The 27,438-nt window shown below is 35.7% G+C and overlaps 1 protein-coding gene across 2 annotated transcripts in view; it reads right to left on the bottom strand.

The window, feature by feature from the left end:
- The window catches only part of ADAMTS19 (ADAM metallopeptidase with thrombospondin type 1 motif 19), a 130,590-nt gene that overhangs the window by 20,720 nt on the left and 82,432 nt on the right, over nt 1-27,438 (bottom strand). For both annotated transcript variants that reach the window (XM_059874150.1, XM_059874151.1), the window contains 10 exons: nt 23,190-23,291; nt 20,342-20,472; nt 18,699-18,868; nt 15,573-15,700; nt 14,741-14,861; nt 12,625-12,705; nt 6,959-7,116; nt 6,107-6,260; nt 3,247-3,382; nt 761-965 (listed from right to left, as the gene is read on the bottom strand). In XM_059874150.1, coding sequence (XP_059730133.1) covers nt 761-965; nt 3,247-3,382; nt 6,107-6,260; nt 6,959-7,116; nt 12,625-12,705; nt 14,741-14,861; nt 15,573-15,700; nt 18,699-18,868; nt 20,342-20,472; nt 23,190-23,291 — 1,386 coding nt within the window. The remainder of the gene's footprint in view (nt 1-760; nt 966-3,246; nt 3,383-6,106; nt 6,261-6,958; nt 7,117-12,624; nt 12,706-14,740; nt 14,862-15,572; nt 15,701-18,698; nt 18,869-20,341; nt 20,473-23,189; nt 23,292-27,438) is intronic.

The raw sequence follows: 27,438 nt of genomic DNA, 5'->3' as shown, positions 1-27,438 counted from the left end.
AATCAGAATTGCCTTTACTCTTTCAATGAAAGGAGAAGTTCCAAATAACCCTTTCATCTTGTCCAGATGGCAGTGAGAACAATATTCTTCTTCCTCCATGGCCACTTAATTTTAGAAGAAATCAAAGATGAAGAAAGCCAAATGGACAAGCACATATAAAGACCTTAAATTAAAAAAGCTTTTGGAATAATGATTATGTTTTATAGCAATACTTCAGAATTCAACATACGTGAAATTGTGTTATTTACAAGCCCATTTGTCTATTGCTGCTGTTTTGGAAAAAGAGCGGAGAAGAAAGAGGAAGGAAAGACGATGTTGTTTTTTGCCAAAGGCTCCCCTCAAAGCCTCTCTGAAGCAGGATGGCATCACCCATCTGCTGATCAACATCCCTTGGTACAAAAGTACATCCCAGATGTTTCCACTCTGAACCCAAGGTCTCGTAGCTGAGAAGTGGTGCTTTAAATCTGTTTCCCCCAAGTTACCCACTACTACAGACAGGACACACTTGATTATACGTTCTTGAGAACAGGCCAGAAGACACTGTTGCACAACATTAACTAGGTAAAATGCAGTAGCTTTACACAGCTGGTTCTCCTAGCCCCTGAACCCTTTGCCAAAATATTGCACAAGGACCGTGAAAATCATTAGGCTGAGCTGTGCCACTTGATGCTGGAAAAAACCTTATTTCCAAAAAAATACCAAAGCACAAATAATGACTATGGAGTATTTGGAGTCTATGGAGTATAAATAAATGCAGCACCTCAGACCAGACTCCTGCCTCCCACACTGTCATGCAGTCCTGGCCTTCACAGCGCTGTGCAGATGCAGGCTTTGGCCCCAGACAATCCCTCTCCCTAGCTCTGATCAGGGTCCCATTTCTGAGCTGCTGTGTGCAGGCTACTTGTCTGTTCTGGGTTCCTTTTCCACATGTCCTTGAACATGGTGTCCATTCTGTCATCATCCATCTGCAAAGAAACTCAGGCAATGTAGTAACACAAAATCAGGAGGGAAAAATACCATCACATCTTACTCACTTATTCTAAGTGTATACACCCATGACACACTTGCATATTTTCATTTTGCTAATGGAGTATTTATGAATCTAACATATATTACATTTCATATGGTATTAATGCCCATATAAATTCCTACCCCTAAGTTTTCAAACTACTTTCTTCTAATTATAATCCCAATAAGAAAATTTCCAAAATATACATATATATAGATGACAGATCCCTGATCAGCCTGCCTATTATTTTCTGTATGTCTATCTATGTCAAGTGTATGCCAAGCATGTAAAGTCCAGCATTCCTTGAAAATACTGTGCTGCAAGACAGAATCACTCAAGTGTGAAAGACTCATTGCCCTGGAAAAAGGACAAAAGCAGAAAATTCTTCATGTTCTTCAGAGTAAGGCCTAAGAGGGTGCATGGCTTAAATCCCAGCAGCAAGGAAGGCTGATGCAGTTTGGCACAGACCACATACCTAGAGAGCAATCGTTCTAGAACATAATTTTCCCCAGATGTTCTGTAGATCCAGATTATGGCAATGTGCCCTTAAAAAATCAAACAGTTCTGCCCCTGATGTTCTGTCTCCTGAAAACACAAGAGTTTTCAAGAAGACCTAGTTTGTAAGGAGATATTTAGGAAATGGAGATTTAATAAAATTTTTTCAACCTTCTGTCATGCATTTGTAGCAAAAAAATAAAGTACTTAACTAAGGTTTTGTTAAAGTTTTTTTGTTATCTGTCCAGATATATAATTCACAAATCATGACCTATCAAGATGATGAAATAGACTTCAAGATATTTCTTCACAGGCCATTAGCAAATAAGTACTTAAGCAAGTGTATGCTTTGGTAACATTTCTGTTGAAAGCTAATAATATTTTGTAATCAACACTTACAGTGTTTAAAAAATTGAATTATTAAATCTTTCTACATTCCTCAGCACAGCATCTCTGAGTATCAATTAGCAAAGTTTTAAAATTTTCACTTAATAAGCTGAAAAACACACAGAATACTGAAAATTTAGGGTAGACAATGCCTCAGAAAAATATCTGATTATTCCATATCTATCCATTAAGTGAACAGTGGTGCTAATAAAACAAAATAAAGGTCTTCTAAAGTATGCATATAATGAAGTTTAAATAATCCCTCCAAAGGTATTGCCCTGTTTTGGGGAAGACCAAATGTCAGTGGTTTTGTCTTACTTAAAATGTATCATACTTCACATTTTATCAATTTCAGTATTCATCCTTTCCAAGAAAGCTATGTCTTCTTGTTCACTTTACATACTTTCTTCAACAATATTTGCATTTAATTTATTTTGCATAATTTTGTTTAAAAAAGCCATCTACCTGTCCTCCAGATGACTGCAGCAGACTGATCCTACTGCTTACTCCTGGGGATGCTAGCCAGCTCTTGCTAGTTGCTTTCCCCTCCCTTGAAAGGTGTGGACTTGCTTTAAAAAAGTACATGCAATTCTTGAGGACCTCCTCAACTCTAAATTTTTAGCTGCCAAGTGGCATGACTCTGAAATGGGCCACTGTGCTTGGCTGCAGCCAGTGCTAGGAGCAGGCTGCCAGTTCAGCTGCAGGAACACCAGTGGGTGGTGGGTGGGCTTTGCTTGGCACAGGCTGCACCTGGAGCTGCCTCCTGCAATCTTCAACCACCAGAGTCTAGTTCAGCCTATCTGTGGATCCGCATTCAAGGACTTTCCTCTCCTGGGGGAGGGGAAAGAGAGGAGCGAGGGACAAACTCGCTGTACTTCAAGTTGCATTAACGCAAAAAGAGTGATTAACAGGTATTTATTTATTTATTTACTAGTTAGGGTTCCCAGAGTTTATCAAGAGCTTTAAAGACACGAAGCCTTGCTTCAAAAAAAAAAAATCCCACTAAAACATATCATTAATTAAGAATATGGGATTAAATCCCATATATGTCTTTATATAAACGGCATTTAAATTTCAGTTTTGTAGCACAGATCAGTCTGTGAGAATAGTTCCTAAGGAAAGGAATTAACTGCTTTACTGGATAAGAATTTATTCAGGCATGGTGCTTACGGACTCTATTTCATTAAAACTCAAGAGAAACAATTTCCAGCGTTTCTGTTTTCCCTTCATTTTGCATTATAATGTTTTGAATGAATGTATTTACTACTGCCCACTCATTGCAAGAAGCAGTTCACTGCTATTACATGGCTTTTACATCTAGATATTATAGTTTAATTTAACCAAATCACTATTACCTTGTCTGGCAGGGCTGCTCGTTGCACTTGCGGATCTGTGGTTCAGGTTTTGTTAAATATTTGCACTTCTTGTTGTCCACAAGACTGATATTCTTGTTCATAATCTTTGTGCAAGAGACTGTTGTCTTTCTTTCACCTAGCAAAAAAAAGAAGCAGGTTTGTGAGGAAACCAAGAATAAGCAAATTGTTAAGGACACAGATCCAGCTATTTCATATACAATTTGGCTAAAAGAACTGAAAAAAATTCAGTGTAAGAAATTCAAAGCTAGCAAGGAATCTGAAAGAAATCCTACAGTTTGTAGGGAACATAGTGAGTTTCTAACCTAGTCTTTGCACACCACCATCAAGAGTTTTTCTGCTTTACTCCTGCAACTAGTTATAGCCAAACCCTCACTCTTATGGGAATAATTTTCTTTCTCAACCACTGCAACTCCATCACTGAGCAATGCTTGCAGAAATTACAAATATGGTTTTTAATTACTACATAAAATGAGGAAAGAAATGACAAATTGTGGCTGGGACTCAGATAAAGGGAATCAGCACATGCATCCTTCAGCAGGGAGCCTGCACTCCTTCCCATGAAGTAAAGAGGCCAGATGATCTGATCTGCAGGGTCAGAAAACCATTTAGGAAGCTGGGTACTGCTGCAGAGATTGAGTACGTGCTCTGTACAGAGTCCTTGTCCTGATGGTGCCTGGAGCCTGATGTCTCTTGAACATGGAAGCATTAGGAGCTAGAATTTAATGTAATACTGACCACAAACAATAACTCGCAATTAGACTGGAGCCTTAATTTTAGAAAACTAGCAATTGAATTCAGGATTTCAGTTAGAACCATTTGTTCTTATAGTTACTTTTACTCTGTCTGGAAGTTTACTGGTAAAGGGGCTGTGTGCAGGAGCAGGGCAGGCTTAAGCATGAGCATTCACCAGAGGTGAAAAATGAGCCTGTGGATGGAGCAGTTATGTTATAAAAGCATATTATGTGCATGACCACTGCTGACATTTTTACACGGTGCTTGTGTACGTGAGAGCACATGCAACTAATCTATCACATCACAGCGTTTGAAATGTTTGACAATTCTTTCTGCACTTATATATACATCTATGTATTCATATTCTCTCCCACGCAAAGAAAGCTTTTCTGCAACACAGGAGGTCACAGACCAGTAACATACACAAACATACACAAAACCACATGGCTTCATCAATAGTTTTATCCTGACACAAGTTTTGAGCAATTAAGGAAAACTATTGATAATTGTATTATTATTTATTCAGATTAATCAAAATATTGATGTTAAATTTTAATCACAAATAGTTAGGGTAAAAGCTGCAGTATTTTGATTTCATTACTGCTTGATATTTAAGCCAGAAAGTATAAGAAAAGTGAAAATAGTTTTGTCTAAAGTAAGAAAAATCTTTCAGTGGTATTTCAGAATATTTACCTTCTTGGGAACTTTGTTAATAACTCAGCTATTTTAGATAAAAACATAAAATGAAGACCAGTTACAACAGAAAAAAAAAAAAAAAAGTAAAACATTTAAATATTTGTTTAAGCATTAATATAGAATAAATTACTGACATACTGCATTTTAAGATTTCTGCAGATGATAGAAATATTTAGAAATATCTGGTGCAATAATGACAGATTGTAGTAGCATTAAAATTACTTTAAAAATACATCAGGAAACTGTAAAAAGTGTGAATTCACAAGTAAACTGGGATGCACTATTAAGAATCAGAGGATGCTACTAGCGCCATGAACAAAATGCCTTCTAGGGAAGAAGCTTTCCTACGAAACCACAAAAAGCATGTTTATGGAAACTACAGCAATCTTTCATGACACCAGGATTGTTCACACAGTCAGAGGAGCTAGAACACTGTGTTCGTTATGCTGATGTTATGAGAAGGAAAAGCATTTCCAGGCTTTCCTATTCAATCACAAGGGGCACGGCAGTTTTCAGAACGTTGATCAGAGCAACCACGACCATCAGAGTTGCTAGCATGAAAGACAGGTATCAAAAATCAATACAGTGTTCACACACTAACTGCACAAAGTATGAACAAATCACTGTACACAGCATTTATTTTTAAAAAAACCCTATCTGAAGTGGTTTTTAAGTGTAAGTATCATTTTAAATAACATCTTCTAGAAAACAGTTTGAAAGACTTTTGTTACATCAGTACTGTTCATATTCCAATATTTGTTTTCAGAATCATATTTTGTTCTTCCAAAATCACTTTTTCATGTTTAATAAACTCAGGAAAAATATCACATCAGCATACTAATATCTGCTGTTGTAATATTTGTTCCATATGTTTCTGGATCATCCTCAACTCCTGTTACTAACTGTACTTATTTGATCTGAGACTGGGATTCAGCTTTTCTGTGGTTTGAAATTTCTCTTACAGATCATTTATCTTCAGTAGTTCCAAATACAGAGTGGAATGCACTTTCTATTCTTGTTCTAGCTCTTGCACTTGTATTTCTTCTTGGAAACTGTGTCCTGAATTTGCCTGCTAGTCTAGATTTTGTTCCTTCATTACCATCTTTTGCTACTTTTTATATTTAGTTTGTATCTTTTCCTAGAGCTATCACAGTATTTTAATGCAATCAGAAAGCATAAGACTGACATACGTCTACATTGTATGGAAACATACAAACCACAGGGAGGATATAAGCACTAACTATACAACACTGACCATCAGAATCCTAATTATATATAAACACAAAATGTTTATACTAGACGTGCATATTGCATACACACATTTGCACTGCATATATACATGCATATTGTATACACATATTCATTTTCCATATGTGTGTGTGTGTGTGAGTACATGTTTCTTTTATTTTACCTCCTCCACATACAGCATCGCAGTCTTCCCAGGTAGAATGTGTCCACATGAAAAGGGGCTCTGGTACTTTAGAGCTCTGATTTTCAGGGAGAGGATCCAATGGGATTGTGTATTCATAGTGTAAACCATAGCTCTGGTCGTGGAAGAGGAGCACCTGCAAGAGACAAAGGAGAAAAAGCTTCCAACATACACAGACACTATGGAAGACTCCAAGCTGCTGATCTTGAAAAGCACAACAGAATGACTTGATGCTCTATTGCCTTTCAGCCCTCCTAATGGATTTGCTAGAAGAAATTAATTAGAGTATCCAAATCAAGCCAATGGAAGAAATTTTTTTTTTTTATTAAGAAAATTCCTTTAATTTAAAGGATTTTAGTTGTGAAGTCCTTTGCCATCTTCTCTCCCTTTTTCTTTATGGTGGCTATTAATTTTTCCTCTCTTACACTGAAATGCATCCAAATTCAACTTTTTCACAGAGAACTTGGTGATTGCAATTCTGAAATGGTGATGCTGTGCTATAGTCAGCCAGAAATTTCAGAAAATCGTCTGAAATTAATCTGAATTTCTCTCCTTACTTGGCACATGAGCTTTTTATGACATTTGTAGGAATGTTGAGACCTTCAATCCTGCCCCAACAATATAAAGATTGCTCTTGGATTTAAAGGCATTTTTTTACAAGCAGGCTGACAGACCTCTCTCTCCTCAGCCCCTCCTTCCCATTTTTGTAGATATATATGTAAACACAAAAGCAGGTATATCTTACATAGATCTCATTCTCTTGAGGAGTCTGGAAAAAATATTAGTTACTATGCTATATCATAGGAATCAAGTAAAAAAATGGAATTGTCATACCAGTAAATGTAAGGGTGATGTTGTGGGACCTTTGGCTGATATTTTTTCCCAGAGACCTCTCCGAACATAATGGACTGTGGTCCCAGCGATATTGAATGTTCCAGAATGTTCTATCTTCCAATCACTATTGATTGACTGCTTTCCAGCATCCCTAAGAGCTGCAAAATACATGAAAAAAGCCCAATATAAAAGGTGCCTTTTCAGTAGTGGTTTTCTTCTCCTCTCACTTTATGTTCAAATAATTTAAAAAGTAGGTGAAATTCACCTAACGCTGATTGCAAAGATATTTATGGATCCTACTTTTCATGAACTTCAGTTGATATGTGCTTCAGAAACACCTTCTGGAGGGAATGCCTGTGTGTATTTAACATTACTTGAAGTTAATATCAGCATTTTAATGCCTCAGAAGACTGACAGGCTCTAGCATAACTCATAATTTGAACATTGAATTACTTTAAGGCAGAGGGCCTTAAATTAACTTTAAGGCAAAACTCTATTCTCTGTTCCCAGGGTGGTCATTCCTATAATCCATAAAAGCATGTGAAACACAATTTTCACAAGGGACTCTTCACAAGATTTGCTAAGCTAAAACATTTTTTGGAAAAAAAAATTCTATTTCAAAATTCTTTCTTCTCTAATAACGACACTTGCCTTTTCTGAACCTTAAAATTTGATAAGACATTATACACTTTCACCAAGTAATTGTACGCTTCTAATTAATAGGAAAAGCTTGTTCATTTTGGCTGAATTATTTCTCATGCTGATCTAATTTATATTTAAAAATATGATCAAGCCTGATAAGATATATTCCATACACTGAGAACAAAGAATTCTATATCAGTAAGATTTACATTTTCTATAGTACATGGAATAAATTCTTTAGTAAATGATTTGTAATTTTATTTTATTTTATTTTGTTCCAATTTCCAATTTGTTTTGAATAATCATGAGAAGTAGACTTGAAGACACCTTCTGTACAAGAAGTTTTACACATTTGGCTTTATTGAAATTGCATGTTTGGCATCAGATTGTTGTAAGAGAACCTCCACAAGTTCCAAAATTTCCCTTTTTAAAGTTGTAAGTTAATGTGAGTCATTCCTGTAATCATGTCCTCTCCTATTCATATTTATACTGTTATGTTTTGTTTCTATGGGAAACAATGGCAACAGGCCTATGGACTGGCAGGAATCCAATTGAGTAAGACACCACTGATGTGTACAACTGCAGCACTATGTAATAGATGTTAAGACTATAAAATCCATTAACACTGTATAACAGCCTTGTACTAAAAAGAACCAGTGATTCTACAAGATTTAAAAACCGGTATTTTAGGTTTAAACATTCAATTGCTAATGGTAATTAAGTTCTATTTAGTGTTCAAACTGTTGGGGATAATCCTCTTCTCAGTGGAGAAATTAAAAAAATACACTTGAACACGCCAAGGTCCAGCTGGGTCATGCTGCTCAGATGGAGCAGCATCCTCTCCCCAGAGAGCAACAGAAATCATTCTGTCTGGTCTTTAAAATGAATGTGAGTGCCATAGCATGCAGACATATGCAGGAAACTGGAATCCCAGCTCAGAATACAGAAATATGCCAGATCTTGCATTTTCTGCTTTCAGATTCCTCATATGAGTCACTAGTCTTAGACAAAGTCAGAAAGCGTGTCTTCAAGCCTTAAATGTGGACTTGGATTCAGGCAGTGCAGCTTCTGTTCCTGACTCTGTCACACCCCATTTTGTAAGCAAGTTCACTGAGTTTTATTCCATACTGCACATGTATTCCTATTCTTCTTAACTTTTGACAGAGGAGTTTACTCTGTACACGGTAACCCAAAAAAGGAAGAACACTCAGAACACAAGATATCCTCTCTCAGGTAATTCAAGCAATACACCTACACCTGAAAAGACAACCAAAGAAAACTTGGACTCGTAAAGCCTACCACAACTGCAGCCACAACCACAATTTCAGTGCTAAACCAAGGGGGACTAATTACAACTGTATGTCTGTAGGGCATAAAACAGCCATCATAACAATGGCCTTTAAGTGATGGTGATGAGTGCAAGGTATATTTTAATTACTGTGCCAGGACTATACACCCATCTAATTTTAATGAGGTGTGAGAGGCTACACAGCCAGACAGATACAACAAATCACAATTCATCTATTGCATCTCCCATTTCTCAGTGGGAAGCAGCAGTGCCCTGGATCTGGACCTCCACTTGGTAAATCAGTTCCTACTAATAAGTTTTTTTTTTTTTTTATATGGACAAATCACTCTACTGTACTAACTAAATGAATTTTGTTTTCTGCTTTGTCCAAAATATAGTCATATTTCCAGAAAAGTATCAAAGTAATGTAATTTTGACTGACCCTTACTTTTCTATAGAAAATGTAAAAGATATCTGAAATTCAATTTTAAATGAAAGTACATTCACTGATATTTTTTGTCGAGGAAGTAATTGCTTCACTTCCATTCAGGTTATCAGGTATCCCTTCAATCCATATTAAGAACATTAAGACTTGAAATTTCAGTAATTTTTGAAAACAGCAGGGCTAAGGCTGACTGATTGCTAATTGCCAGTGTCCTCTTTAGTATCCTATCCTCTTTAAAAATGGTGCAATAGTCCTTGCTCTTCAGCCACTGGGCACTTCAGCAGGCTGCCATGAATTTTCAAATGTATTTTTCAAATATACTTCAGCAGGCTGCCATGACTTTTCAAATACATTTTTCAAATATACTTGAGAGTGGCTTGATAACTACATTAGCAAGTTCCCTCAGGACCATGGGATGCATCTCATTAGGTCCACATATTTGTGTATGTTCCGGTTCCTTGGGTGGTCTTAAAACTGATCCATGATGGAAGGAACTTCATTCCACCATCCCCTGCCCTGATGTTGAGGGACTTGAAAGATGTGAAAAAAGTGTTTACCACTGCAGCTGAGGCAAAAAGCTGCGAAGCACTGCAGCCTCCTCCACACCTATTGTCATTAGTTTTTCCTGTCTTATTTTTCAGTGTGCATTGTGGGTGTGCATATTTTCTTTACTATCCACCCCCTTTCTGACTAAAAACCTGTAGAAACCCTTATTAATCTCCCCATTCCTTGCCAAAATCAGCACTATCTGTGCCCTAGTTTTTCTGAACGTATCCCCACATATATGAGCAGCATCCCTATATAGTTCCCAGGATATATGTCCCTGGTTCCACTGCCTGTGCATTCCCTTCTTACACTTCAGTTTTACCAGGAGATCCTTACTCACAGATGCTATTCTCCTGCCTTCCTTGCCTGATTTCTTATATGTTGGCATGATCAAGAGCTTTTGCAATCTAGGAAAAACTATTATCCTTAATTGTGACTAAAAACTATTATCCTAAATCTTTAAAGAGCTGCCAGCTCTGTTTTGCTCTGGTATACCCAAGGGCAGTTTCCCAGGTGCTACCATCTACCAATTCCTTAGACAACTGAAAGTTTGCTCTCATAAAGTCCTGGCTTTAGTCTTCACCTGGCCCATATCCCTAAAAATCATGAGTTCCAGCATTGCAGTTTAGGCTGCCACCAACTCTCTAAACAGTTCATCTGTGTTGGGAAGAAATCAACAAGGTCCAGGAACACTATTACTAGGGTCTACAGTTTTGATTAAAAAATTACCCTCAATACACTCCAAGAGTCTCCTGGACTGTTCAAAGTCTTGGTGTGCTGTTTTTCCAGCAGTATTAGGTTACTGAAATTACCAAACCAGATCAGAGACTGCAAGCATGATTCCTATCACTGAAGTAAGGGGATTTCATCAACAGACTTCGCTTGGTAAGGCAGCCTATTGTAGCCTCCCAACAAAGAAGTTTCCTTTGTTGGCCTGGTCTTTAATTCTTCCCTCTAGGCTCTCAACCATTTCTTGAGGTCCTCTATAAAGGAAAGTCTGAGACTAAACAGAAATAGTATTGATCTGTATTGACTAATTGCAAGAACAGAACCAAGTATGGTGCCACATAAAATTAGCATAAAGAACTGTAAAATAGAAAACCAATCAGAAACATGAAAGAATTTAATCTGCTTTACCTTTCACATTTTTAACCACCATTTCTTCACAGCATTGTGAAGAATCTTGTTTCTAGGATTAAAGACTTAAGCTCTCACCTCAAAACTTTCATTATGCTATGCCTATTCAAAAACTATTCCTTTGCAATTCAAATTCTGATGCTTTCAAAATAACCTATAAATGAAGAGAGTTTAAATACCTTGTGCTAACAGAAAAGAAAAAGGGGCAACAATACAGGTTTTAATTCAAGATACGGCAACAGACCTGTTACTGGGTCCCCAAAAAGGCTTAAAAAATAAAAAAATAAAGTGTACAGCTCTACAAAAGATATTGCACAGAAATACTGGCAGATCCTCATTCAGATATAAACCAGAAAAATTATTGAAAAGAAAATTAAAGTAACAAGAAAGTAGGAGCTAACTGGCAACTTTCACAAATGAGCATCATGACTGACATTATTTCATGGACATAAAAAGAATTTCATTATTTTTGCCTTTTGTGGGGTAAAAGTTAAATAAATTTGCTACTCATGAAGAAGGAATAAATTTCCCTAAACACAATGCCAGCATTTATTTATTTATTTATTTTTACCTTATTCAAAAAATGGAAAATAATTGTATTTCTATTCTGCACATAAATCAATAGAAAGACAAACTTCAGTTATTGCTTTAGCACTCTTATATATCCATGTCTGTGGTTCATTGGGGAACAACTAAATATTCCAGATCTCTAAACCTCCTGGGAAGGTGCAGGCCTCAAGGCAAACCAGCAGTCACCCACTGATAACCTAAACTATCATAATTAATATTCACTATCTTCAACATTCTCTAAATTGAAGTACCGATACTACTCAAACACTTCTTAAAATGCAAATATTACTTATGAACATAACAAAGAACAGTGGCCAAAACAGTGAATTTTTCATATTATTGTCCTATTTCTCACACTATGTCTCTCTCAATTTAAATTTAAGCATTGCACAAAACAATACCAATTATGAAATTTCATGTTTTTGCTTAAACCCTGTAACAATAATGATAACAAAGTGCATTCTCTTATACAATTTCTTTAAACCTCATTAAAAATAAACTCATTTTGATCAATGAAAGACAATTTCACTTAAATGGAAAAAGTAAAAGAAAAAAATCACTGTGATTAAGTTTGTCTATTACAAGATTCAGACAATTCAAAATCGTGAAAGAAAAACTTTTCTGCTTTTCCAGTCTAATTTTAGAACTTCTGTTTGACTTTGTCAGTGAACTGCTATATGATGCCCAGTGTCTTCTTGTTTTCTGAGTACAAGTTATTTTATGTTTGAGCACAAAATTATTCTCAGTAGTTTTAATGTACTTTCCATATTAAAAATTGAAAATGTGCAAGTATACACATTTTTTTACATAATCTAAATACAGTGTTTGTAATATTCTCTAAAAAAGATGAGACAAAACTCCAAAAGAAGGCCTATATGAAAAATGGTTCTGTAATAATTTGTTCAGTTCCTTAGACAAGTTCTTCACAGATCTATTTTTATACTCAGAGCTTTGTTCAATGACAAAGGCATGTTTAGCTTGCACTTTTCAGTGTTGAGCAAAACAGGACATTAACACTAAAACATACATAATATCTACCTAAATAACTGTGAGCTGGTTTTTCTTCCACAACTTTGATTCTTCTTGCTCCTGCAGGTATCACCAAAGCTTCCACATAACCTAAACATGAGACCGGAAGTCCCAAGTTAAGTAGAAAAACAGAAAAGCATAGAAAAGTACATCTTGTATGCTTTCTCATTTTGTCTCCCCTATTTTGCTTTTTAAGTGTAGCAAGTTATAATCTGTATAGCAATATTTTGAAGATTCTTGCAAAATTGAAGAAAAGCTATGGAACTGTGTATTATATGTAATATATACAATGGTACATAATTAAAAGAGTATGGCACAGTAAAACATAACAAGAATGAGTGAGGCTTGGAGATTGGGGCTGGAGCAGGTGAAGTTATTTCTAGCTAAGTAGTTCAGTGTCATCATAACCACTAGATGTCTGTAAAATAACTCCAACTTCACTCAGCACGTAAAGACAAGTGGTATGACACTAAAATCTAAGCATCCTCCCGCTCCTTGGTTTTTAGCTTGTTGTATGTGTCTTTTGCTCTTCTCTTTCTTGATTTAACATATTCAAACCCTGTTTTGATAGGCTTTGGTTTTGAAATCTGTTTATTTGCTTCAAATTGAGATTGTCTCTTGCTAGTGTGGGATTAAGAGGGGACATTGAAGAGTTTTCTTGAAGTAAAACACAGTGAAAAGGCAATGAATGTGGAAACCACTACATTGGTTGACATGCCATTGACATGACAGGAATGTCATGTCATTAATAAAAAATCCCATATTTTAGATTATCCAGGTGAAGTTCACAAAGGGAAAAAATATTTTATCATTTATTATGTGTAGCTATGTGATATTCTACAACAAAATACTTAGCATTTACAATATTTTTTCAATAATCCTGAAACATGAAAATTAAAGCAGCTTCTTTCATTTCTGTAAGAGTTAATAACACTTTCTAAATATTGTTTACAGCTCCCTGAGAAGCAAAATAACTTACACAAGTGTTAAGATGGCAATACCACAATATTGAGGATTGACGCAGTCCCAAAAAAAAACTTGGAAGTGTGTGGATGTTCACATTAGCCATTGGAGAGAGCTGACTTAATGTGATTTTATTAGCAGGAACCATCTTTGCTGTTTTTTATATCTTGTAGTCCTCCTGTAATTTAGGATCCTTGATTTACCTTACATTCTGCTTGAGAGGGCCAGACATAAACATTTGAAGACTATGCCTAACTTTCCCCTCTTGCCTAAAGTACTGTACTTCAGTGTAAAATCCACTGTGCAAAATTCACAATGTAAAATCCCCTTTATTTTTCAAAGATATGCTGTCTGCTTATAATTACAATATTTTTGATGTGATTTAATTGCCACATGTGTAGAATTGCTAAATTCTACACATTTTCTACTCAGGAAACTGAAGGTATATTGGCAAACAAATGATGATAGTTGGTCAAATGGTATTTCAAAGAGAAAGACTTGTATACATGGTGCAAGATGCACATTATTAGGATTTCAATTCCCTACTCTGTCAATATTGTGCTGGAGCCAGTAAGCTAGTCCCATTCACAGGACAGATCACAGCAGCATTTTTATCCCTGATGTTCATTTTGCATTAGAAACTCTATTGGCTTGTTATAATATGTTATTATTATAATAAAATAATGAGTAAAGAAGAGATATTGGACTCCTTTATGCATTTGGCTTTATGACTTTTCACTGCCTGGCTTAGTTTGGTAACATTGCTGTAGATAAAAAAAACATAATTTGGATTTTTATTTTGAAGAACACTAAATGAAGCTGAACACGAAAAGAATTTACAACACTCTATTTGATAAAAATATAAACCTAATTTCTCATACCCCTTAAAAATCAGTCTCTCCTATGAAACAGAGTGTATCTTAATGTAAGATATTTCCTTCATTTTTCAATTGAAATAATATGAAATGACTTTGCAACAAAGTTGAAAATATTTATGCACTTTTATCCTCAATGTATTATCATCTTTAAAAAGCTAGATCCTAAAGTTCTTATGAGGATCTGCATAATTTTAAGAAATGTAGCTCTTTTAATTTCCCAATGCTCCAAGTGATCAAAAAGCCACTGATTTCTTTAGAACTTGAAATAAACAAACAGACATTACCTGCTCCTCTGGTATGGTTAAAATCACCTTTAATAACTTTGCATGACTTTCCATTACCATTGCATATACCACAATGATCTTCACGAGCCAGAGATCCTAATATACCGTCACAGCCAAATTTCTGCGGGAGAAGAAAATAAAAGCTATTGAGACACAGGCCACGTTTTTTCATAAAATTGCTTTTAGTATCAGGTACCTCACCCTTCCTCAAGATGCCTAGCCAGCATGACCCAGCCCTGCTGAGAATGAGGGTTGCACTAGCTCATGGCAGAGATCTGTCCCATAGAAAATTCCCCTGTGACTTTATTTAGAGTGTTGCATTCACTCTTCCTATGTGGTTGGCTAACTTTACCAGCTGCTCTCCAAGAGAAACTTGCAGAAACAACTTATCTCCTGGTGGGACCTGTGGCATACCAGACCCACTGTTTAACACACACCCCACAGGCATTCCCACTAAGAGAATGCTATGTGCCTCTCCTGCTTTCTACTCAAAATATGGATAGTTCTTTGCTAAGCCCACAATGGTAAAGTGCCATTAATATCAGCCTAAGGACTTATTCTGAATAGGCCATACCAGGTCTAGAATATGTAAATATAAATTATACCCATGTTTTGGTAAAAAACATTCAGTTTAACACAAATTAAATTTACTCGAGCATCTCCACTTTACTGTTAGATACATATCTATGAATTAATATCAAGGGTAGCTTGATAACAGCAATAAAGTTAATATATGTGGGCCTGATATGAAATAAAAACGTTCTAAAGTCTTAACATATATGTATGCTTGGTGTGTACCTGTATATCCAAGTTCAAAACAAGTAATTCATACCTGGCATTTACCATCTGCACAGACATCCAGCCCATGCTGGCCACAGGACGTCCCATCCATCACCTTTTCTGTTAGAAGAACAGGTTGATCCTTTCCAGAGGGTGAACAGAATAAAGCACACGGCTTTTCTGTAGCAGCAGTGGATGGAAAAATGTGCATTATTGCAAAAAGGGAACTTCAGAAATACAGAATTATCATCAACACTCTCGTTAAAACTGATACTTGCTTATGCGTGGCATGCAGCTACATTAGCGTAAGACGTTATCTTGGACACAGTGAAAACAAAAAAGATTTTGATCCATTTCTTAGGTGTTTGAAAAACTTGAGGTTTTTTTCTTCCTAGAGCATGCTGTTGCTATAAACTTGGCCTACACAGTACTCATGTCATGCTCATTGTTACAATTAAGAATATACACATTACAGCTGTTGGAATATTTTGGTTGTAATCTATACTTTCATTCTCCTATATTTTTGGCAGATCATAAATACTGGTTAAAAAAGAAAGTTAACACTTTCCAGACTTCCTAACTGTGCAGGTCAAGGAGAAAAAAATGAAATAACTGACACACCCTAGGAAGAAAAATACATGAATTTACAAAGTTCACATTAAAAAACCAAAAAATCCCCACAAAACCCCTGCAAACATAATTCCTAACATTTTCACAAAGTTCAAGCAATTTTCTAATAAATATCTAAAACATTCTGTAAATAATTTCTAATTATAAAAGAGCATAAGAATGTAGTAATATCCTATATACCCATGCATTCCTAATGGCCACATCATAAACAATGAAGTTTGTCTCACCACTGTGAAAGTAACAGCAAATAAAAGAAACAAAGTCTCTCCTCAGTAGTCAACTGAGTACAAAATGACAGGATTTTTTCATATCTTTGTTAGCAAATGTACTTACTCAGAACTTCTTCATAAATCTGTTGCAGATTTTTAAAAGGATAAAAGTCAATCCTGAACCTGAAACTGATTTCACTTGGACACAATCTATGCCACTCTGACTTCATACTGACTTCTAGATTCCTGGAGTGCATTTTTATTAGTAAATTAAACAGTTCCAGGAAACATTCAGGGGCACTGGAATTCTACTGTCTATACAGCTGAACTGTAAAACAGTCTATGCCACATTTTTTTGCATGTGCTAACTAGCACCAGCTCAGTCTAGACTGGAAATTGCCATCTGCAAAGGACTGTTTTCACAAAAGCAGTTTTAGCATGCAAAGGAGCAGAAAAGTACAGACAGAGGAGTTTTGTGCCAGCTGACTTACACAACACAGAGTGGTCTGGGCACATTTAAATTATTAAAATTGACAGAGCCTCAGGGTATCACTAGAGGACCGGTACAAACAGATGTGATCTCTTCTGCCAACATATGAAGCTAGTCAGACACAGGCCATCTCAAGCTAAAAAGCAGCCTGAGTTTGTGCCCTGTGCATTCCAGTTATCCTCCTTAAGCAGTAACTTCAAAGTTCCCTGGGGGCTTTAAGCAGGAATCAGCATTTTTTAAAGGAATACAAGATTGATGAACTAAACATTATTTTAAAGACACTGAACTCAAAGAGACAGCAATTAAACAACACCAGACAACTTCAACAGACTACAGGAGATCACATACAGCAACTCTTTTGGACATGGTGCACAGTTAGTGTTGACTAAGAGAGCAAACAGTTGAGAATTTGAGAATAATGTATACTGGGATACAGGCATTCTTTGGCTGGTCCACTTTTGTTTCTCTTGAGGGACACCTCAAGATAACAGGATCACTCAGAAAACAATTAGATCTGTACTCATTAACATGGCACAGGACAGTGTCAAGACTTTTTCATTTGAATGAAATCATATTCTTCAAAGCCAGACAAACATCTCAATCCTTTAGGATATAAATCATATGTTCCTGTGCTAAAACGAAATTTAGTAAAACAAACCAAAATAAACTGACTTGAAAAGCACCTTTGTAATAGTTGGGGAGAGTTCTTTTTACAATGAAATGAGCTAACATACCAGCCTAATGAAAATAGTATCAAAAGTTTTCCTTTGGCACATTGAGAAAAGGTTTAGAAGAAAAGAAAAACACCTTCTTGAGTTAGACATATATTACAATATGTTGATAGCAAAAACAGTCTTCGATGCCTTCTAAGGTTTTCTGATAAATTGTTTCAAGAGTAAAAACAATTTACTCCTTAAAATGAACTCCTTAAAATTTGGTAACACATGCTTTCAGTACTCCTGTGTCATTCTCAGGTTTTCTTTATTACAGCTTGCTATGATTTTGTGAAGTTCTCAAGTCAACTGTTTTCATAACTGATGCATTTTTGTGCTTTTTTCTTCCTTTGCTTCTAATTTAAATAACTTAAACACAAGAACTTACAGAAAATTTGGCAGGGTGGAAATTACTGTTCACTTTTCTAGCAAGGAGGAATTTGTTTTCTTAAGTCACTGATGTTTTACACCAACATTATTGTTGCAGATAATGTAAGTCTGATCTCACTATACTCCCATTTGAGCATTTTCCTAATGATAGAGTATGTAAGCAAGTTTGTTGCATGGAAGCATGCACACAGTATGCCAGGACTTCATATGCAGTAGGTATTAGGATTTATAGAAATCTTACAGAAGTTTACAGCATACGTTATCTACACATTGCTGCCAAATCAAACACTGATATGTGAAATACTCCCAATTTTAAGCTAGAAGTTTTCTCCTTCCTCAAAAACAAAGGCTCACAACATCTGCATTCTCTCTTTGGCTTTGTAGGTAAAAAACATAATTGATATAGGCATGTTTAATGATGGAGCATTACTCCAGAAAGATGTATTTCTGAGTCACCTCATGCTACAATTCTGATTAAAAATGAAAAAGCTGACAGGATTTTCATTTAAATGTAGTTATTACCTATTAAGAAGGACAAGTTCAGTAGGAATAAAAGACACAATATTCTTGAGCATACAAAAGTACCACTAGATCTTGTCTATGAAATTAAAATAACTAACCAAAAATACTGGGTTTAAGGTTTGTTTGTTTTAGTTTTAACTACATCTTTCTTGATTAACAACAATATCAACAAGCTATAAGCCATATAAACAGATATGAGAACAAGGGAGATGTTTTATACTTACCATCATCAATGACAGCTTGCCACTGGTGCACATGCTTCTGATATGAAGATCTGACACTGAAAGCTTGGCACTGCCAGTCCCTAAAGGCAGGCACACCAGGAGGGCAAGAAGGATTTTCACATACCCTATACTGCATTGTGGGCCCATGACACTGTCCTTCAAGGCCTGAACTAGAAAAGATGGCACAAATACAACCCTTTACTGTTGGCAATATTTTGTCAAACTTTATGGTATAGTTTACTTATGCTAGACACAAATCAAAAATAGCAGGGTTTTTTGTTGACACTTAGCACTCAGAAATCACCCAGGAAAAACTGAAGTCACAGAACAAAACGTGTTTGTCTTCTCTTTGTAGAAGGCAAACTGGTTACATTAAATATAAGGAGTGATGGATGCTAAGCCATAATTTATACTTAGCTGCAAGAAAGAACTAGGACTAATAGGAGTTCAGTCAGGAGAGCCTCTGGCACAGTTTTAATATAATTGAGATTTTTCTCTATCTGGGCTGAGCCAAAGGGCCTACTGAAAGGAAGCAACACTTGTAGATTTGCTGCCTCTCTTTTTTCTAGAAGTGTGGTGTTACAGGCTTCAGACAAATGCTTTGTTTCTCTTTGGTCACTCCAGTTGTCCTTGCAGGTGCTAATGAAAAAATGCTAAAAGAAGAGAGAACTACAGAAACTGGACCTCATTATTTGGAACCTTGCCTGGGAAAAATGGATTTATGAGCACGAAATTAAGACATCTATTAATTCTAGAAATAGCTTTAAGGTATGCAGCTGAAAGTGGTATTTAGATGGCATGAACTATGAAGGAATTCTGCATATCAAAATTTCTGTTAAATCCCCATGCTTTTGTATAGCCATATCCAATGTTTCCTCAAAATTCTTCACGCAAATGTGTCTTTTTAAAATCCCCTGCCTATTTTACACCAAAATCTGCTATATAGTCTTCCATAATTCATTATTTTCCCCCTTGCATTATAATTTTTTTAAAACTGTTGACTTATTCACCTTGGACTAGTTTTCCCTAAATTTGCCTTCATTAGTCCATTCTGTTCCCACTCCTATGCCTGTATTTTCTTTTCTTTTTCACTTGGTGTGTAAATGACACACACAAAAAAATCAAATTGGTACTGAGTAAATAAAAGGAAAACAGCTTTTAGCTGGTCACTGAGATCTAGTGAAACAAATTTCATACAAGTGAAAAGTAAGAGCCTTTATCCCCAAAAGCAGAAGGCTTTCATTTTCACAAGATAGGGAATCTAAATTCTGTTTCTAGATAGTCTATCTAAATGCCTGAGAAACTGGTAGAAAGATCTCTTCAAACTTTCAGTTCATCAAACTTTCAGTTCCTTGATTGTCCAGATGAGAAGCAGAAGTCAATCCTCTCTAGTTGAAAAATTTAAAGACTAGAATTACACACTAACAGGTGAAGCTTAAGAAGAAAGAAGCAGAAAAGATGAAAAATATTGTTGCCATGCAATAAAATATCTGAAATACCTACTCTTCCAAGTGTTTTTCAGTATTCATAAAGTATTAATAGCTTAGATAAAGGCCAACTGTATCTTCACAGGGTTCTGTTCTGATGTAAATTTTGTTCAGAAATTCTGATGAACAGCAATGGAAACCTGAACTCGTTTTTACCCAGGGCATTTGCGTTGTCGACTGCTGATTCCAGTGTTGCAAGTGCGGCTACAAGTGCTCCACGCGCTCCACTCCCCCTCCATGTGCTCCGTGAAAGAGGTCCGATTGATACAGTCTCCAGCCTTACACCACTAGGTAAAAATTCAGCTCTTAGGTAAATAAATCAAGGCATATGCAAAACAACTCACTTTTCCATGAGCACACAGGAAGCACAACATAAACATTTGGTTCTATATATTGCTTTCACATCAGTCAGATATATTTTTGCCTAGCACTCTCCAAAGCTTTTTTATCTGTCCTAGTAAATGCAATAGCCAGAGACCTTTCTCTGTTTCAGTGGCCAAGGAGCAGGTTCACTTCTTGTCCACAACCACAAAAGTAAGCTCATTTCCAATGAAGGATCCCTCCTTCATTGGAGGTATCCATACTATGCTGTCTCCTTTCATTTTAGATCAGGCATTGCCTAAGAAAGCATTATAGGGTCCAGCCCAAACCTACTACAGGGATCATTGTCCAGCTGAACCGTGTAGATGTTCACAGCAGAGTGTCCAGGGCTGTTCTCAGGACTTGCTTGGCTCAGCCTGACAGTTCCCACCAGCAGGAACTTCATTGTCCCTCATTATCCAGCAACAATTTCAATAGAAAGACATATTACAAGTAATAGAGAAAATGAGATTTTGTTCACCGCTTGTATTATTCAAATATAAAATGGAAGCTTCAAAAGCTGGTGTTGACAAAGTCCAGAGAATTTCTGGCATTTATTAAAATAGTAATAAAAAAATTCAATGATCTTGCATGCATACATCATTTACTAGGAAAACTGCAATTTCTCACTCAAAAAATTATCTAATCACTATTGTTATGCTTTGTAACCTATTTCCATATCTCATACAAATCATCATAAACTCTGCAGAAATTAGTGCTTTATCAAATTATCCCAACTTAATATCTGTCTCATGTATTAGGAAATAGAGGTATTTTCCAGCCTTAGAAATTCCATGACTCAATGATTCAGCAATTACAAAGCAGACAACGATCACTTAATGCCATTAACATCAGAAATGTAGCTCACCATCTTAACTGTTGGTGAATCACTGTTACCAATGGATAACAGACTTCACAAACAAGACTTGTATTTATAGCAAAAGAAAAGGTGCCACTAATGCAATCAATAGAGAGTTCTGTTTCTTTTAGAACACACTTCTGTAAGTTTTAATGTCTGTGCTGAATCCTTATCTGGTAACCTCTTCACCTAGAGTTTGAAACTGGTCTTTACTGACCAACTGATGTTAATTTTCTCTCTTTAATCATCACGTTACAATAAAGGTATAATTATTTCACTTTTAAAAAGTCTTCATGTAGAATGTCTCCATCTTTATATTAGATTTACAACCAGAAAATATAAATTTTGTAGAGCCCTTGGATGTTTCAAACCAGAAATGATCATATACACTTAAAGTTATTGCTTCAGATAAAACACAGATTTTTCTATTGAGATAGCATCTGCTCTCTGTGCAGCCTAAGGGATTTTTTTAAATTCTTGACTTAAACCCCAACCAAGTAGGACAAGCTACGTAAAGGAAATTTCTATCACTTCCTAAGATCCTAAGAGGAGCACAAGACAACAATACTTATCTCCACAATACCAATAAAAAACCTCAAAGCCAGTGATTTATGTAACCTAAACCTCATCCTGGACAGATAATAAAGCAAACAAGAAGAATAATACTTTCTTATCCCCTCTGATGTTTTGGTGATGTATGCTTCGTGTTCTACTGCTATACATAAATAAGTTATCTCTCTAGCCTGGCTCTATGAGCTGTTTTAATTACAATCAGTAATTGTGTGTAATCATCCTAAGAGGTTCTGTTTTCTTATTCCATAGCATGGGCAGGCCAGTCTCAATTGTGATATCAAACAAAACTCATGTCTCTTACTTTCCAGGTATTGACTTCAGACAGTATCAACTAAAAACTTTATCAGAATTAAAATATTGAAGCAATTGTCATTATTTTAAAGATATGAACAAAAATACAACCTGGTTTTCCTTTAGCATGTTATCTGAACATTTTTTTATTAATTGATTTATTTGATTTTAGAAGAATGATGAGAGTCCTGGTGAATGTAATATGACTAAAAGAGTAAATCACTCCTGTGGGAAATGGCTGTCAGCACAATATCTTGAAAATCCCAAGACATATGTATGCTCTTTCACTGTTTTCTGATTGATGTTCATTTATATTTATATTCATTTACAGATATATACGAAGATTACAAATAATTTTAACTGGAAAGCTCTTGAAGGACAATTTATCTAAGTCTGATTTAATGTGCCTCTGATGGCTTGCTTTTAATAGGATTTGTCACTCTTTCACCTGCATGGTATTACACTCTTTTACACCATATTTCTTGATAAAACTTATCCTGAAGGGTATTAACAACAATCTGTATCAATTCCTTCAAAGAGACTATTTCTAAATCTTAAACCACAGCTGAGAACTCTGTATCTTTGAAAGCTTAAGTTTCTATTTAGAGTTGGACGAGCAACAATTGCATTCTATTCATTAACATGACACAAAATGCGAAAGAATTTAAAATAAAGCAGCATAAATATTAAAAAAAACTAGCTCTATGGCTAAGCTTTTTAAAATTCATTGGTTTTAGGGAAATGCATTTTTTTCATCTCTATATTATAAAATATATGTAATACATTTAACTGTACATAGCTTCTTTTTATGATAATTGAGGTAAGTAGGAACTTTAAAGAACAGCAAAGACCTATTCAGCTTGTTTCCTTAAATGTTAGATGCTTGGTATAATTGATATTGCTCTTCCACCAGATGCATACCTTTCCAGTGTCACAGTCTGTTCCGTCCATTGGTGGATCTAGTTTAGTTTTGCATTCCTTCTCACTCTCCACCTTACACCACAACCCAGTGCAAATGACATGCTGAAAACCAAACAAAGAGTAAGCAGAAAATCTATCTTATGCAAAATTACTTTCTGCATGCAGTCCACTAATGTTGTCTAAATTTACTAGTTTGATGGTACTGAAATACATTTGAAGACATATTAAACTTAAAATCCCAAGTGGGCAGAGTCTGCTTAGACTCTCATTAATTGTGCTTCTCTAGGACTTCCAGATCCTTCTTGTTTGTGCTACCCCAATGACTGCAGATGTCACGCTCTTCAATAATTCATAATTCCTCTAGAATTCACTTATTACTCTAGAAAAAAATTCCAAAAGCCCTCAAACCAGATCTCCACAAAGAAGACACAAAGTTACCTGACAAATGAAATATTTTTGCTGGAAAGAAGAGAAGGGAGATGACAGGGATGCAAGTCAGCAATGAATTTTAGAGATGGAAAGAAAAGCCCTCTGAAGTATCAGAACAAAAGAGTTTTTACTTTACTCAAAAGAAAGCCAGGCCTTTCAGGATGCTGGCTCACATTTCCCAAATTTCCCTGGCAGCTTTCCCTATTTTTTCCCTGAAAAGTCCTCCTTCTCTCATGATTTTCAGTCAGGACTGCATTCTCCCTGCTGTCTGTTCTCCCTTAACAATAAACCATGTGGAAGTGAAGAGAGGTCACGTGGGGCTGAACTGTGGCCTGAGCATTACTGCGTATGCACAGTGATCCTCCACAATGTATATTGCCCCAAGAGGGGCAAGAAGGATCAGGAGAGAGGGAGGCAATGCAAGCAGGATAAAAGAAAAAGAACAGCTGGTTTTTTTAAACCAGGCCTGCAAGAAGACCTGCTTTTTCTGAGTGAAATGATTTGTTATATTGGTACACCCTGTAAGAGTCTCTTTTTACACTATGCACGAAAAACTTGTCATAAATCTTATGCTACCTTGAAAAAAAACTAAAAGCAGACAAAACACAATTCAACAAAAGATTGTGTTTGAACCAAGGAACAGGGCAGTTCTATTGGGAGTCTTACATGCAAAAATGTCTGTAACATCAGTTATCAAAAAAAGAAAAAAATCAATGATTGCAGAGGTCTAAAGCATTTTACGGAAACAAGTGACAGGACAGTCAGACTCACTCTTGATTTATCCTGCAACAGTTTTTTGCTGAAGCTGAGGTAATAACACAACAACCAGCCTATGTATGTCTCCCCAAAACAGCTAAAGAAGTTCTATCCTGTTACTGGGTAATTTTAGCAAGCATTTCTCAAGTTACAAACTCTCATTTCTCTTCTTCTTCATTGTTTTTTAAACTATGCAGATGATGACAATAGTTGAGACAATAGATGAGATACAATATCAGATGTTCACGACAAAGAAGGAAATGAAAGACATACTGTTGATGGCACTCCACAAAAATATATGTTAGTTTAATTGTCCAAATTAATTATTTTTCATATCTTTAAATCCTCATTTATGAGTAAATACAATGGTAGCAAAGCCATGCAGATTTATCCAAGTTTTCCAAAAATACAGCCATATTTTTCTCTTGTGACATCACATTTTTAAGCATATTATCCTTTCTTTTCCCTAAACACTTTGATTGTATGCCTAATTTCACTTGTATATGATTGCAGAATGGCTTACAACAAACAGTTCTCTACAAATCTAGAAACAATTCTTCTAAATACAGAGAGGCATTAAGTCAGATTTACAGGGCTTTGGGTATTTTGGGTATCTAAACACAGAGACATACTTGAACCACGTAAACTAAATCAAGATAATCAAATCAACACCCCTTGCTTGCCAATGTACATTTGATACATCTCCATATTTTTAGAAACACTTGTATACCACCTCCCTTTGAACCATGATCTAACTTCCCCAAACTATTTTGGGCTTTAAGTGAACTGCATTCTAAAAGCACTCACTTCACCAACTGCTAAAATAAGCACTCAATATTAGACTTTAATTTTCCCCAAATACAAGAAAAAGGAGGTATGGAATTATTAAAATTGGTAGTTTACTTGTAAGTTTGTTTTGGTTTTTTTTCCTGGGATTTTAATCTCAGTCAAATCACAAATAGACTCTTGAGTTACTGTTCAGACTCTATTTCTGTTGCAGAGATATGAGATAGGGAATAAACAGTCAGCATCTATATTTTGACATTTAAGACTTTCTGTATAAGGCCAGGGAAAGACCATAACACAAAATATGGATTTCTCACTATCAACCTGCAGTTGATCAACCTATCAAGGAAGCAGATACAGACTGATTTGAAAGCAAACAGAAATCTGGAGGAGACTGAATTTTACAGTTACTCCAAAATCAGGGCACAGACTTCTACACCACGATTTTACTCCTCTTAAAAGAAACTTTCTTCAGTCAAAATATGGATAGCTAAGCTAATGTTCACAAAGGTTTACCAGTTACCTATGATAAGTATAGTTTAATAGCCATCACAGCTTTCTAGATGAGCCAAGGGAAGGAACAGACACTGGGGATTAAAAACTTATAATTGTGACATTAGCCTATGCACAATATATAAAATACTTCTTTGTGTGTACACTGGAAAACAAATATTGACAAGCACACAGAAAGGATTTTTTTTTTTTTTTAAAGAATGTGTTAGTCATGAATTTTTAACAGCAAAAGCTTGTAAAACAGAACATGGAAGTCACAATGCATTACAGAGGTCACTCCAGCTTCATAGTTTTGTGAGGGTTTTGCATCTGTTCCTGTCTATTTAATCAAATTAGTGAGGCAGGTCTATGTGAAACTGAAGAGTACTTTTCCAATCATGTAAGCATACAGAAAGAAAGTTAAGTTGAAAGGAATGAGCAGAGACAAAAAGGGAATTTTAGAACAGTATTTGTGCAAAGTCAAGATTGTTTAAAATGTGGTGGTTGAGATGAGGACAGATATTTCACCAGGACTTTCCATTACTTCTCTCCTTTTCATTGTGATCTTTCCCTGAAATGCCTTAAAAATCACCATGAAATATAACCACTCTCCCACTTCTTTGCAAAGATCACAGCTGTGTTATGACAAGAACTGTTTTAGTGGAACTGACCAGATAGCATTCACATCCTGGACTTTAATCTTAAAAGCCAGTATTTAATAGTTCAACAATTGCATTAAATAGTCAAGTTTTACAATCCTGTTTAATCATCAAGAACTACTTCTGGGCCATGATCTCACTATCTGTTATGTGAAACAATGTTAGGATCTAATTGATTCTTGCACGAAACATCATGGGCATAAAAGCAAACTTGGCTCCCTTACAAGGTAAGCATGGAGACACAGTATAAATCTTGAACCTGGAGATCCACTCATTCTTTTCTAGGGTCTAAAAGTTTTACCTAGGATATGAAAAACAATGTCTTTGAAATGAAGATGAAAAAGAAAAAATAAAGTCACCATTTATAAATTGGGAGTAGGAAGGCCTCACTTAGGAAAATGCGGGAGTAGGACCGCAGTAGCTTCTTCACTTCTTTTCATTCATTCATTAAATTAAATAATAAAGAAGAATTCTTGATAGCAAGGGAACATCATTTGCATCAGTAGCATTTCTCAGAGGTTGCAATGCAATGCAACTGTGAAGTGCAGTCCTAAAGTACTCCTTAGCAATTACAATTGTAGAAAATTGTATCTCAGCAGAAATGCACTATTGATTGTACCACTGATATTTGTAGAATAAAGATTATTTTTCATCATTAGTCAATTGTTTTCTTATTTAAATAGCTGTTACATGTTGATTAATGTAGAAGACTGTATGGGCCTCTATTCATTAGATAATCTTCCAGTCTCAAAAAACATAAGATTGTGCCATAGTTCATAATTTATCTTTTACACAGTTTTACTGAAGTGCATGAACTGTTCAGCAAGTAGAACATGCCCAAAAAATCCTGTGCTATAAATTGTTGGATTTACTGACATTTAAATGAACCTTTGAGGAGTGTGTTTCTCTCATTTCCTGGCTTGCGGACAACAACTATAACCATAATAAACTTCCAGTTACTGGCAGAGTAGGACAGACTATACAGAGATTAAAGGAAGTAGTCTGGATATCACGGAATATTCAGTGATTACCTATGCATAATTAAATAATTATTGTAATAAATTAATACAGTTATTATGTAATATGTTATGAAATACTGCATTCAACTTAGAAAGGTATTCTAAATG

This window comes from Haemorhous mexicanus, chromosome Z (genome assembly GCF_027477595.1).
Source record: "Haemorhous mexicanus isolate bHaeMex1 chromosome Z, bHaeMex1.pri, whole genome shotgun sequence".
NCBI classification, from domain to species: Eukaryota; Metazoa; Chordata; class Aves; order Passeriformes; family Fringillidae; genus Haemorhous; species Haemorhous mexicanus.
This window is presented reverse-complemented; position numbering and strand designations above follow the sequence as displayed.